The sequence below is a fragment of the Aptenodytes forsteri genome, unplaced genomic scaffold (assembly GCF_000699145.1).
Source record: "Aptenodytes forsteri isolate BGI_AS27 unplaced genomic scaffold, ASM69914v1 Scaffold380, whole genome shotgun sequence".
Taxonomy (NCBI): domain Eukaryota; kingdom Metazoa; phylum Chordata; class Aves; order Sphenisciformes; family Spheniscidae; genus Aptenodytes; species Aptenodytes forsteri.
Genome location: NW_008794212.1, coordinates 618,819 through 631,961, shown reverse-complemented (window position 1 = coordinate 631,961; position 13,143 = coordinate 618,819). Strand labels below are relative to the sequence as shown.

General features: G+C 37.0%; 1 protein-coding gene across 1 annotated transcript in view; it reads right to left on the bottom strand.

Annotated features, from left to right (window-relative positions):
- ACVR2A (activin A receptor type 2A) overlaps positions 1-13,143 on the bottom strand; it is a 77,083-nt gene that overhangs the window by 19,168 nt on the left and 44,772 nt on the right. Inside the window, exon 4 of the mRNA XM_009285256.1 lies at positions 11,641-11,795. Within this exon, the coding sequence (XP_009283531.1) occupies positions 11,641-11,795 (155 nt within the window). The remainder of the gene's footprint in view (positions 1-11,640; positions 11,796-13,143) is intronic.

The window sequence follows — 13,143 nt, the reverse complement described above, 5'->3', positions numbered from 1 at the left end:
GTCAGCTGTCAGGTAGTGCACACTAGTCATACCAGAATAAGAACAGAGGGAAAAATATTCATTAAAGAATGGTAACTTCCAGAAATAGGTTTCCCTAAGCGTCTTCAAGAATGGTTCTCAAGTTCAGAGAGAAGCAGCTTAACAAACATGAAACTACAAATCCATTAAAAATATGACCAACTGAACAGATTGTTTAAAGACCTGCCCCACCACAGTCCAACAGCACTTGAGTTTATCTCCAGTCACATCTCTCATGTAGCAAGTGAATCAGGTGATTCATCATGTACAACAAAAGGAAAAAAAGACCAATTATCCAAACAGGGTTGTACATAGACGCATTTCTCTCTCCTGACTCCAAAATATGAACAAGTTCTCAAACTTCCAGTGCACATGCAAGTTTTCCTTGTTAAATGGTGCAATATTTCCCCTTGGTTACCTTTATTCTACAGCTTATATTGTGAATATGGTTGACAACTTCTCACTGAAAGAGTCTGATTGCTATCTTGGTTGTGTCCTCCCTTTCTAATTTGGGACTGGTTCATTTTCAAACAGATTATCTGTAAAGTTAAGATCCAAATACAGTAAAAGGAGTCAGAATTCTTAAATTTTGTAATTATTCTAAAATTAACTCTATGATTTGTATTAAACTAGATTTTTTTTTTAAATGGCGACCATTTTTCCTCTTTTTCACCCCACAAAATGCTCTATTTTAATTGTACATTGTAAACACATTCCCCAAAGTAATATAAACAAAGTAGTTACTTGTTGGCAGGATACTTTGGCTTCTTCACAAACTGAAATTATGTCATTTGAAGCAAAACAGTAATACAAGTAGAAGGAACTCTAATAACTCTTTACAGATGCAAGATATTCAGGAAAATATTTAAATAGCACCATTCTATTTTCTTCTAAATTACATTTACAAGGCCTTTCAGCTATTAATTAGAGACCTATAGGGACAACAGAAATTGAGCATTCATATTACAACTTCAATCTTGACTTTTTTCAATATTCAATTTAAAAGCCTAGCAATAATGACCAAGTTTTTGAATTAACAGTTTTCAGTTACTTGTAGTTTCACATGAAGTATCACTAGTTTAATACAAGTAAAAATGACTTCTGGCTGGGGGGGTGTGGGGTGTGTGCGGAGGGGGGGAGGATCAAAGTAGATACTTAATAGTGAAAGAATATTTTTCTTCAGGTAATCTATTTCTCTGAGCTCCTGAATCACACTAAAACCCACCACATCACCCAGAATCACAACATGAAGACCACACACCTCAAACAGTTACAGGCAGTTCACAGGTGAGAGATGACAACAGATACCCAAAGACAGGACAGAAGTGGGCAGGACATGCCGTTTACTTCCAGGGCAACCCACTACAGTGAGACCCGCAGACCCTGCCGGCTTGACTGCTCCCACAGCCAGAGACTGAGGCGACCAGCAAACGCTGTACCAGCGGAGCCCTTACCACTGCTCACAGGATGCAGCACGAGGGTGGAAGTGACACAACCGAGCTAGTCTGTAGATGAAGAACCACAAACTGACTATGCCTGGTGTATTTCAAGTTAAATGACCACAGGGATTGATAATGACAACCTGAGAAATTATAGCAAATTCTAAGAAAGCTATGAACAGCAGACTAAATCTGTATTTTTAAACCACGCATGCTTACAAATTTCTTGTCCAAAATACTGAACAAATGTAATTCATACCAAAACAACTTCTTACATGTCCACAGAAAGTTCCATAACCATGAACAAACATCAATGCATCTTACCTCAATCATTATATGAAAGGCGTGCTTGTAGAGAGGGGAAAAAACACAGGCAGAAGAAATTACTATTTATACCAAGAATGGGATGAAAAAACAGCTTATAAGAAAAGAGACAAAATCAATTGTTTGTGAATTAACAACAAAAATATTAATGGGGATAGCAATACTTTCTTGTACTAATAACAGATCATTTAAAATAAAAAAATCCATCATTGGTAGTTAGCGAAGAAAAATGGGCAAAAAGAAGATTATTATACAGACCATCACCTGAATTGATCTTATTATTAAAACCAGAATTGTCCATTATAGGTGTATAACCAGTCATGCTACTACAAAACAGTAAACACATGCAGAGATTAAACATACAAACACAAGTTATGCAAACATTTCTTGTTATGCTCACAACTGTACAGTAGAGGGCAGCGTTGTATTTTTTTTTAAATTCACTGTAATTAGTAGCTAGCTGTGGAAAATGAAAACTTAATGTCTAAGTTACAGCTAAACCTTATAAACAAGTAGGTCATCATATATTATGTCTATATTACTAAATTTAATCAATAAATCTGGCATGCTAGAGGCGTGACTAGAACAAGTGAACTTGAAAACACTATATCCAGCATATATAAAGGGAGATTACAATATTAAAGATTCTTTCAAAACAAATCACATGAGTTTACAGACTGTGGAATGAAATCCATTATAAAAACCTAAGTCCCAGAGCACTGTTACTGAAACTTAAAACACATTTTAATGACACACGCTTGTTTGTGCTACTTTCATCTCTTTTTTTATTGAACAATCTCATTGCCACTCAAGCAGAGAAGCGCCGAGACACCTTCGCTCCTCCTCCTGTACTTTTGCCTCAGCCAGTTTCTTTGTCCTTTATAATTTGTCCAGATAGATGTTGCAAGAGCATGAAATTCAAACACTTGAAGTATTCAACAGCCACGTAACAGCAATCATCCTTTTCTTCGCCCTTTGTCTTTACATTCTTAGGATGCTATAGAGCGCAAGGCCAACAAGAGGCTTTTCTCTGCACTTGAAAACTGCCTAGCATACACTTAGCATTATCTAAATAATTAATAATAGAAGGGCTGAAGTATTTCTTGAAGGCTAGATTAGTTGGGAGTCAGGTTTATAAATACTGTAGAAGAACTTGCTGCCACTGACAGAGCACTGAAGAACACTGGAGCCCAACGTGACCACTCCTGCTCCTCTCGCCGTTGGTCAGCAGACCACCAGAGATGAGGGTAACACCCACCCCAAGAGTCTGAAGCAGATTCTTGCACGACCCGTACAGCCTGCAAATGTTTTGGGGCACCTCATAAGGAAAAAAAAAAACAAAACCACACTACCTTAAACAGTTTTTCAGAGTAGCTGATCATCTTTACCTTCAACTCTCTGTGAGCTGGTGGTTCGAGTAGAATGACAGCTATTCCACATATACTTGGAAAAACTACAAGTAAGATTCTGCAGCACAAGCTCCACAAACCATGAGCACAGTTACTGAAAGGAGTTCCTCCTCCAAGCCCCCCATATTCCTTTGCCAGAAACAGCAGCCAAGCAAAATAAAAGTATTACTCAATCTGTGAATCTGATAGGGAACGGCTACTGAACAGAGTAATAAATATCTCTCTGTACTCATATTTCTACTAACTCAAGTAGTCAAAGAACAGACAGTAACTGTTAAAAAAAAAAATCAAAAAGCACTGCTTGTGTGAAAGAGTTATTCAACAAACGTCTTTCCTGGGGCTGTAAAAAAATTATTAGTCATTTTTTCAGGCCTATTTGCTATTAAAATTCTCCAGCTCCTGAGAATTATGTAAATTCCTCAGAAATAAGGAAAAAGATACACGAGTCCAACCTTCTTGCTCTTACCATAATGAGAAACTGCAAGCATGAAACTCTGAGAAGAGTCCTCTCCCATGCCTCTCACTACTCTCTTAAGCTTCCCCCAAACACTAATAAATTAGACAAGTATGAAAATTTTCAGAGAGAGAGATATTTATGCACATCATAGACCTTCTGATTTTAAACTCATTGTATCTCCCTTCAGACTACAGATCACCACCTCAGACTTTTCATTAGAAATGCAAGTATCACCAGTTTAAGCAGTATCAGGCTATTACACAAATGCAAATATGTGCTTTCTTATTTCAGGAATTAATACAACTCAAATGAAAATTGGGAGCAATTAACACCCATCCCCCAAATAGCTGTCATCTATATAAATATATATAAACACACTAACTTCCTATTTATACTGCCTGAAAACTACTTCTAAAGGTTTTATCAGGGATTAGGGAAATGATTGGGATATTTGTAACCAATTAGACCAAAAAAACCCAAGCAGTGTGGTCTCTTCCAAAATTTGGGCTATCCACAACCATATTCTGAACTCCAAACATGTCACAAAATCTTTATAAACATGGTGTTCAAAATAAATGAAAATTATTGTATTACAAATTTATTGTGCCAATTCCTTCATTTGTTCCTAACTAGTGTCCTAAGTATGACATCTGCGTATTCACCCACAGTCCCTCAATCTCTTCGGAGAACGTTAAGGTAAAACGAATTCCTTTTGCATACCTTGTGAATTGTGTAATTCTTACTCATTTAGTGATGTAAAAGACGACCGGAAAGACATCAATCTAAAACATTCAGGAGAGCATATCTGAGGATATGCAGCAAACTGGACTTTATTATGGAAAATTATTAAAAAGCTCCTGAGGATAGAGTACCTGATTGCAGACTCCGAGATCAGTATTTCAGCCTTCCTATGATTGTTCCAAAGCACTAAGACTATAATCTAAATGTGGTCTTGATAATGTAGATTATTTTGAGTATTACTGTTTACAATGAGCGAACAACAGTTCTTTAAGGTAAATTAAATACAGTGCTATAAAAGCCTTCAGTGCCTTGTCAGTTGTTAAATGCGTATATGCCAAGTCAACATTTATGAGACTAAGACACAAAGTACATCCGCCTTATCAGACGGACACGCATCTTCTTGCGCCAGCCTCTCAGACCCACTCTGTACAGGCCTACTCCTAAAACTAAACCAACTTTTTAATAAGCCAGGAATAAGCTATAGCATTGAAAGCATTTATAAGACAATGCTCTGCTTGAATCAATGCAAAAGCACAAAGTAACTTGAAGTTCACTGTAGAAATACATTTGAATTTTTTTTTTTAAATTTTAATTGTACTTTAACTATAAAGTTCCCTTTAAGCTGCCATTCAGGATAAGATGCCAAAGTCTGGATTTGTATTTTCTTACCTCTTGAAGATTTTTTTAAAAAAAAATGCAGCTACATTTATGGTTTATTTAAATGGAGAAAGCTCATTCTGAAAGTAAATTGAGAATTCATGAAAATACTTTTTAAAAGAATTTTTTTAAAAAAGCTATCAAGATTTAGAACCAAAGTTTTGGACATCTGGTTGTAAACTGAGCATTGAAAAAGCATGCATCACTATGTACTTGGTTTTCAGTTATCTGTCATACAAATTCTTCCCTCTGTTAAAGATTTTAAGGAACTACTTGTATTGTAATAGCCCACGGATTTTTAAAAAAAAAAAAAAAAGACAGTTACAAGCTATTGACCTCCTACACATTAAGGACTCCTTATGTATAAAAACTTTCCTACTACCTTCTCACAGTATCCCTGTATTTGTGGGTTTGGTTCCCCCCCCCCTTTAAACAACCGTATCACAGTTGTGCCTCACAGTACCACAATCAGGATAGCACCAGATCTTTCTCCTGTGTCATTCCAGCTATTTATTGGAAACAGTTATAGAAGAAATTCTTATTAGTCCTGAAGATATGAAATGCAGTACTAGAGAATGTGAAATCATGCACACATCTAGCAGTCCAAATCTTGAGATCACTCAGCTATTCCTTTTTAATACCAACATTGCCATTCATTATGTTAATCATTCATTAACCACTGATACGTACCCAACCTCAACTCCTTCCTAGCTAGCCACAAGCTCTAACTCAGTCTTTATCTTTTTTTTTTTTTAATTCTTCCTTTTTCTGAGTTCCAGCTTTTCTTCGTTGATCAATGTCTTTTCCCATTTCGTATAAGCAGCTGGCTTTTCCTCCGTATATTTTTCAAGTAGCTATTAATCTTCTTAGGTTTGGAATAAATCCTCATAAAAACACCTCTCCCTTTCTTATTCTTAATTTTTCAAGTGTTATAATGTTTCTATTAAAATATCTATAACAAGAAAAACAAAGGTGGCTGGAAGACAAAAATGGAAAAAACCTCAACACTCGATTTAATTTCTTCATTCTTCTTCAGCAGCCAACTGTAATTTTCTTACTGTGGCAAAGGGATAAAGATTACCCCAGGAATTGCAGGCGCACCAGTGTGCTGGTTTTGGCTGGGGTAGAGTTAACTTTCTTCCCAGTAGCTAGTACGGGGCTCTGTTTTGGGTTTGTGCTGGAAACAGTGTTGATAACACAGGGGTGGTTTCATTACTGCTGAGCAGTGCTGACACACAGTCAAGGCCTTTTCTGCTCCTCACCCCACCCCACCAGCAAGCAGGCTGGGGAGGGCACAAGAAGTTGGGAGGGGACACGGCCAGGACAGCTGACCCCAACTGACCCAAGGGATATTCCACACCATATGACGTCATGCTCAGTATATAAAGCTGGGGGAAGAAGAAGGAAGGGGGGATGTTTGGAGTGATGGCGTTTTGTCTTCCCAAGTCACCGTTACGCATGATGGAGCCCTGCTTTCCTGGAGATGGCTGAACACCTGCCTGCCGACGGGAAGGAGTGAATGAATTCCTTGTTTTGCTTTGCTTGCGTGCGCGGCTTTTGCTTTCCCTATTAAACTGTCTTTATCTCAACCCACGAGTTTTCTCACTTTTACCCTTCTGATTCTCTCCCCCATCCCACCAGGGGGGAGTGGGCAAGCGGCTGGGTGGTGCTTAGTTGCTGGCTGGGGTTAAACCACAACAGTCCTTTTTGGTGCCCAATGTGGCGCTCGAGACTATTTCATGTGCTAAAAGTTAATTTAGAGAATAAAACCAACAAATGAAAATCCTTTCCAATGCCAACCATAAAAATTTTCCCATTACTAACTACTTTTTGAAAACAAACTATTCAAGTTACACACACACACTCAAACTCCTTGGCACAGGTCTGGTGGCCTAGACCAGATGTCTGTGGTCAAAAACTGCAGCAAAGAGCAGTGCTTGTTTTATTATATGTTCTTTTCCTGTTAGTTTCCAACACAGAATTTTTCCACTGCTACACATGCAGTCGGACCTGCAGTCAGTATCTCAGAATGTGTCTTGCATCTGCTAGAGATTTTCCTCCTTCATCATTATTCACTTCACATTATGTGATACTGTTTTCAATTCTAATTTCTCACAGCTGAAACTGAAATATCAAAACCATGACATAGCTACAAAGATCTATTCATACTTGGGTGTCTTCAGGAAAAGAGACACTGAACAAAGACTATCAGGGTATAGTAGTGAAGGGAGCTATACCAAAACTGCCATCAACCAAAATCACAGTATTTTTTTTATGCTCAAAAAACCCACAACTTTTGAGACCAGAGGGATAAGATCAGTATCTCTATATTTGATACATGTGCTTCAATTCTTAATTCTTGGCTCACGTAGCACATGACTTTGAAGACAACGGATGTTCTCCATATATATAGGACCAGTGCGGTTCATCCATATGGGGTAGAAAACAAACAACCCAAAAAATGAAGCACATAAAAGATTATTGTGCTCAATACAGGGAATACTGGGTGAAAAGCTTAAAGGGAGTGATATACAGGAGGTTAAAAGCAGAAGATGTAGTTGTATTTTTCAACTATGTAATCCTCCTCTCTGAGAAAAGAAAGAAATGGTAATTCCTAGCAACTAAGCTTGCTTTTATGGACACTAATAGACAGGATCTGTCCATTCTGAGTTTTTAAATTTCTGGTAACACCAAACAGGCCTAGATCGGGGCTTTCTTGTGCTTAGCGATTAAAAATATGAAGCATTTTTGACCCAAGTAATTTCAAACATTTTGAAAGAAAGCACAGAAATAGGTTATGAAGACATTATGTGAATCTGTAAAGCTTTTTTCCAACCCTCTCAACATATGACTCTTATTTTTAAAAACAACACAAACCAAAAAAAAAAAGCAACTCTGTGATCCAGTAAGATATTCGTAACTTGGGCACTCAACAAAAAGTACAAGAGGTTAATCTCTCTTTGCACAGTATGGATGTAAAATGTTGGGAGCCACAGCTCTGTGAACTGATAAAAACCAAAAGTGTTACTTGTGTCAGTTATGCTATAAAATAGGTTATGGTTCTATCTATCAGATGACAGAGTGGTAACACCACAGTTGTAATTAGCATTGACTGACAACTCTGGCCCAAGCTCAACAGATGTAAAAAATAAATGAGCATAACATATCAACTCCTTGCCATCCGCATTTGTATTTCTACCATGAATATTAGTAGGACGCGGTGGGGAAAACTAATCTACACCTAATTTTAGAGTGAAAGCCTTTGTCCACAAAGACAGTACTGTTTCATTTTCAGTGTACCTGGTGTTCATGAGTGAAAATCAACCAGGTGAGAGTAACTCTTTCTATATAAAAATACACAGATTCAAATATTTAAAATACTAATCCATTTTTTGGTAAATTTGATCAGACATATGAATATATTTTTTGCTGCATAATCAAATCAAATATAAATAAGAAAATGAAATAGTTCTTTCAAACCTTTTTACATACACACATATCTATTTAGCAAACTTACATTTGTTAAAAACTCATTTAGGAATTTAAAGAGTGACACATTTTATGAAATTTGACAGTCAGCTTTAACTAGATAGCACCCCACACAATAAAGTGAGGCATACAGTTAACAGCACAAACAAGAGACGAAGAAGTACATAAGCCAAGACTAATGGCAGCGGCACCTCGGAGCACACAGCTCTGCATGGCTGTCCCGGACACACGCCTCGGGACCCGCTGAGCACTTCTGACTCGGATACCGATAAGGAGCGTCTCAGCAGTTACCTACTCTAGTAACCCCCTTGACCTCTCTACCCAAATACCTGAAAGAAAGCAAGAATGAAACATGTGAGGAGCAAACAAAAATATCTACTGCTTTCCAATCTTAAACCAGACATATAAACTAATTCTACTATGTGACATTTTAAAATAATTATCTGTACGTTCAAAGGGAACATAAAGTTAATCCACATAGCCATAAACTGAGCTCAGTTTGTATAGGAACTGCCTGCCTGATACATGCATGTACCATGAAACAATTTTACTTTCAAAAGAAAATGAAGTTGTTTGCATTCTCAGATGTTTGTCCTTTATATTTCATTACAGGTTCAAAAATTTCTTCTGGCATATTTCTTCCTTTTTTTGAAATACTCCAAACAATAGCTTTCCCTTTTGCCCTCTGATTTTTTTTTTATCTCCTTATCCCTTCTTCTCCTCTTTCTTCCAAAACTTCTCATTCTTCAGTGTTTCCTCATTTTTATCTTTTGCTTATTCCTCATCTATTGTTTCACTTCTACTGAAAGAAAGGTTCAGTACGCCCTGGTACTAATCTAAGTACTCCCATCACCTTCCGGGAATAAACCGAGTCAAATGAGATAACCTTTATCTGCATCTCATACAGAAATCCCTGTTTTCTAGTGAGTATCTGCTATACATCTGATCTATACATTCTACCATTTGCTACAGAAAGACTTGGAAAGGAATCCATTCACCTACAAACTCAACTCATGCCTTAATTATTAAATATAATATTTAATATATTAATTGCATAATTATTTAAATGTTTGTTTCGTGGTTATAAAATTACTAATACTTTTCCCTCTCTTCCTGCTTCCTCTGCCTCCTGTTCAAATCAGCTCTGATCAAATTTGAAGTGGGAAATACTGCTCTGCTGCGTATGGGAGAATATTTATACATTCTATTTCCATAATAATTTCATTTAGTTTTTCAGGCAGAAGTAGCTTTTCCTGACTTTCCACATCAAACCTTAATGCCTATTCACCACAAGATAAGAAAATGTTATTACACCATAACTAGCTCAAGCACCAACATATACTTATCCCAACAGATACAATCTGAGCACTAACAAAACAGGTTATTACCCTATTTATTAAAAACTTATGACGTGTCCACTCCTGTACCAAACACAAACCATGCAAGAAAAGAACTGCAATAAAAAGAAGGAAGAATATCAAAATTCAGGTTCTTAATATCTTGCACATATTTAACATTTGCTTGCTTTTCTATCACTTTATCCATTACTTGATTTCTTTAAGTCTACAAGAGAAATTACATGCTCAAATTATTCACACAACTAGCAGTTATGAATTTGATCTTACAGTGAAGACTACTAGGTTGATGTAAAGTCCCAAATACATAAAAATTGAGATGGATGAAATAATTATGTTAACAGATTGCCTGAAGTTTGAGGATCTGCAATACTTTCTGCAAGGACAGGAAACATACTTTTTTCCTCTAAATTATGTTCTTTTTCATTTGGCAAGAACATATGCCCACTGCCTCCCCACAAATTTTTCTTATCTATTACTACAAAACTGAAACCAAAACAATTTTATTTATCAACCACAGGCAATACTTCTTCCCAGAACACCCTGGAGTCAAGCAGTAACACTGAAAATATCACCAAAGCTGGCAGTACAGTGCAAATACACATAAATCCTTTTAAAATGCAATCCTACCAAAAATAACAAGTGTTTTAATTTTATTCAATCATAAATAGCATCGTATCATCATTGTATGAGAGGCAATGCATTCTGAGTGGGTCACTGCACTGAGTTAGGAAGCTTAAGTTCAGTTCCTACTGCAAAAACCCAAGTGTTGTGGGACCCTGAGCAAGTCGTTTCTCTCTCCATTTCCACTACCACATTTTGTTCATCTTTCCTACTTCGGTCGGAAGAGTTTGCTGTCTTAACTCTTTTCATAAAGGCCTTCTAATCTCAACTGAATCTCTAGACATAACTGAAGGAAGAGGAATTCTAGTATTAATACTAATTACACCTACAGAATCAGCTGAGCCTGACAGCAGCAGGAACTATGCACATGCAGCCAAAAAAAGGTTTGCTTTGATGCAACACAGCCAGTTTACGTTTCAGATTTGGAGACCACAATCTCATAATATTTTCTAAGCAAAACACAAACACTGCTAAAACTGAAACATTTTAAGACAAAACACAAAAGACAAACAAGTAAGAGGAAAAAGACGACACAAATCGCAGTAAGGCCAAGAGCTGAGCTAAGCCCTGGAACTATGCTCCAACTGAAGATTTTCTTTACATTCCCTTTAACTGATACCTGTATCCCAGTTCCATGCTTTTTTAAAGATAGCTAAGCTTCTACTAGTTACCGTTTTCTATTCACTGCAAATTGCCATTATGAATTAGCGTCTCTCCTTCATTTTTGTTTTAAGCTAAGCTCAACTGCAAGTACCTGAGTGCAGCTGTACGCAGCTTTCAGACAAACAGTCCTTTTAACTACGTGGGAGTACAAACTTCCTACAGCACTCCAGCATCCCTGCCATCTCAAGTTTTGTGTTTAGTTTTTCTCCTCCAAAACACACAGATGTGTAAAAACATTAAGTAGTTGCTCATACATTCATCAAATACCAATTAATTAAAGGAGATAAGGCTATTTAAGTAAAGCTTAATTTTCTGTTTTTGCAGCTAGCAAGCATTAGCACCTCTAAACCAGGAAAGTAACAGAAGACTTCAGCCATTGACAGATGCACACCCCCTTCTCTCCTCTCCTCTTCAATAAATGGTTTTACCATTCAAAAAACCAAAATCATAATGCAGCGACTTACTTGGGTTGGAACGAGTACTGGAGGATACGCTAGCTTGTGATGTCTGTACATCCAAAATGAAAAGAGCACAATCACTGCAATTCCCATTATAGGCACCAACGAATAAAGCAAGGTATTGAACAGAGGTGGCTTAGGTGTTACAGGATTGGAAGTTGCTGGGGAAAAAAAAAAGGACACAGCTTCTAAGAAACAAAAATCATCCAGTGCTTGAAGTGTCTAGCATCCCGATTTTCTAAAAATTCTTGCAATCAGCACAACAGGCTAATAATACTTGATTAAATAGTGTACTCTAATATAAACAGACACATATTTAAAAAGGCAGCATTTTGGAAAGCGCAGAAATAACTTAGATCCCCACATTTACACATCAGCACATCTAACTTTTTTGTGCTTCTGAGCTCTGCCTATCTACAGTGTGTAAGAGGTGTTTGTATTCTAAAAAGATTGCAAGAATGCCGTCACCTAATGAATGAAAAAAGAATCAATACAGAGGTTTAGTCTTTGGAGTGTATACAATAAGACGTCATTAATAAGTCGAACAGGCCAGAAATAATCTGCCAACATTTCTGTGCACTGTTGATTTGCTGAAAGTAAAAACTCTCTAGCTGAAGACGCTTCCACAGGACTCCAGAAAGGCTCCAGAGAAGCCCTACTTCTGAGGCAGCTGGTGCAGGGGCAGCCACAGACCCCCTGGGGCAAAAGAGGTTTCATGGGAGTGAAGAAGAATGTCAATTATTGCCTTAGCAGTATCACCGACAAAAATGACAAGAATATCTTTTGGGTCAACAAAGGCTATTTTAATCTTATAGAAAATGTTACTTAATTTCATAAACAACTTCCTCTGGCTATTTGGTACACAAGACGTTTGCTGTTTTCAGTTCAGTTATTAACATTATTCAGTTTTCCAACAAAGATTAGATTCTTGACTGGAAGATATGCAAGAATAATCAAATAATCTTTTAGTTATTGCTTTTTAAAACAGTTATTTGTTAAGTCTGGTTATCTGATTTTCTTTGTAACCTGGGAGGAAATTCTTTTCCCCTTTTTAAAGGTTACTGTGTCAGTTTACAGAGAAACTCAAAGGTCCAATTACTTTAAAGAAATAGTGAGAGCATTGTTTCAAGAAGAGGCGCGTTCATAGGCTGGTACATGCATATAAGGATGATATGGCTTTTAGCCCAATGATTTATAGACACTTACAGAAGTTTAACTACACAATTAAGGTAAGATTTGACAGTAACTTCTGTATCTTAAAACAGCCCAGTTTACAGAGAAACTCAAAGGTCCAATTACTTTAAAGAAATAGTGAGAGCATTGTTTCAAGAAGAGGCGCGTTCATAGGCTGGTACATGCATATAAGGATGATATGGCTTTTAGCCCAATGATTTATAGACACTTACAGAAGTTTAACTACACAATTAAGGTAAGATTTGACAGTAACTTCTGTATCTTAAAACAGCCAATTATTTCAGATTATCCTTCCTTTCTTACCCTTAGAAAAGA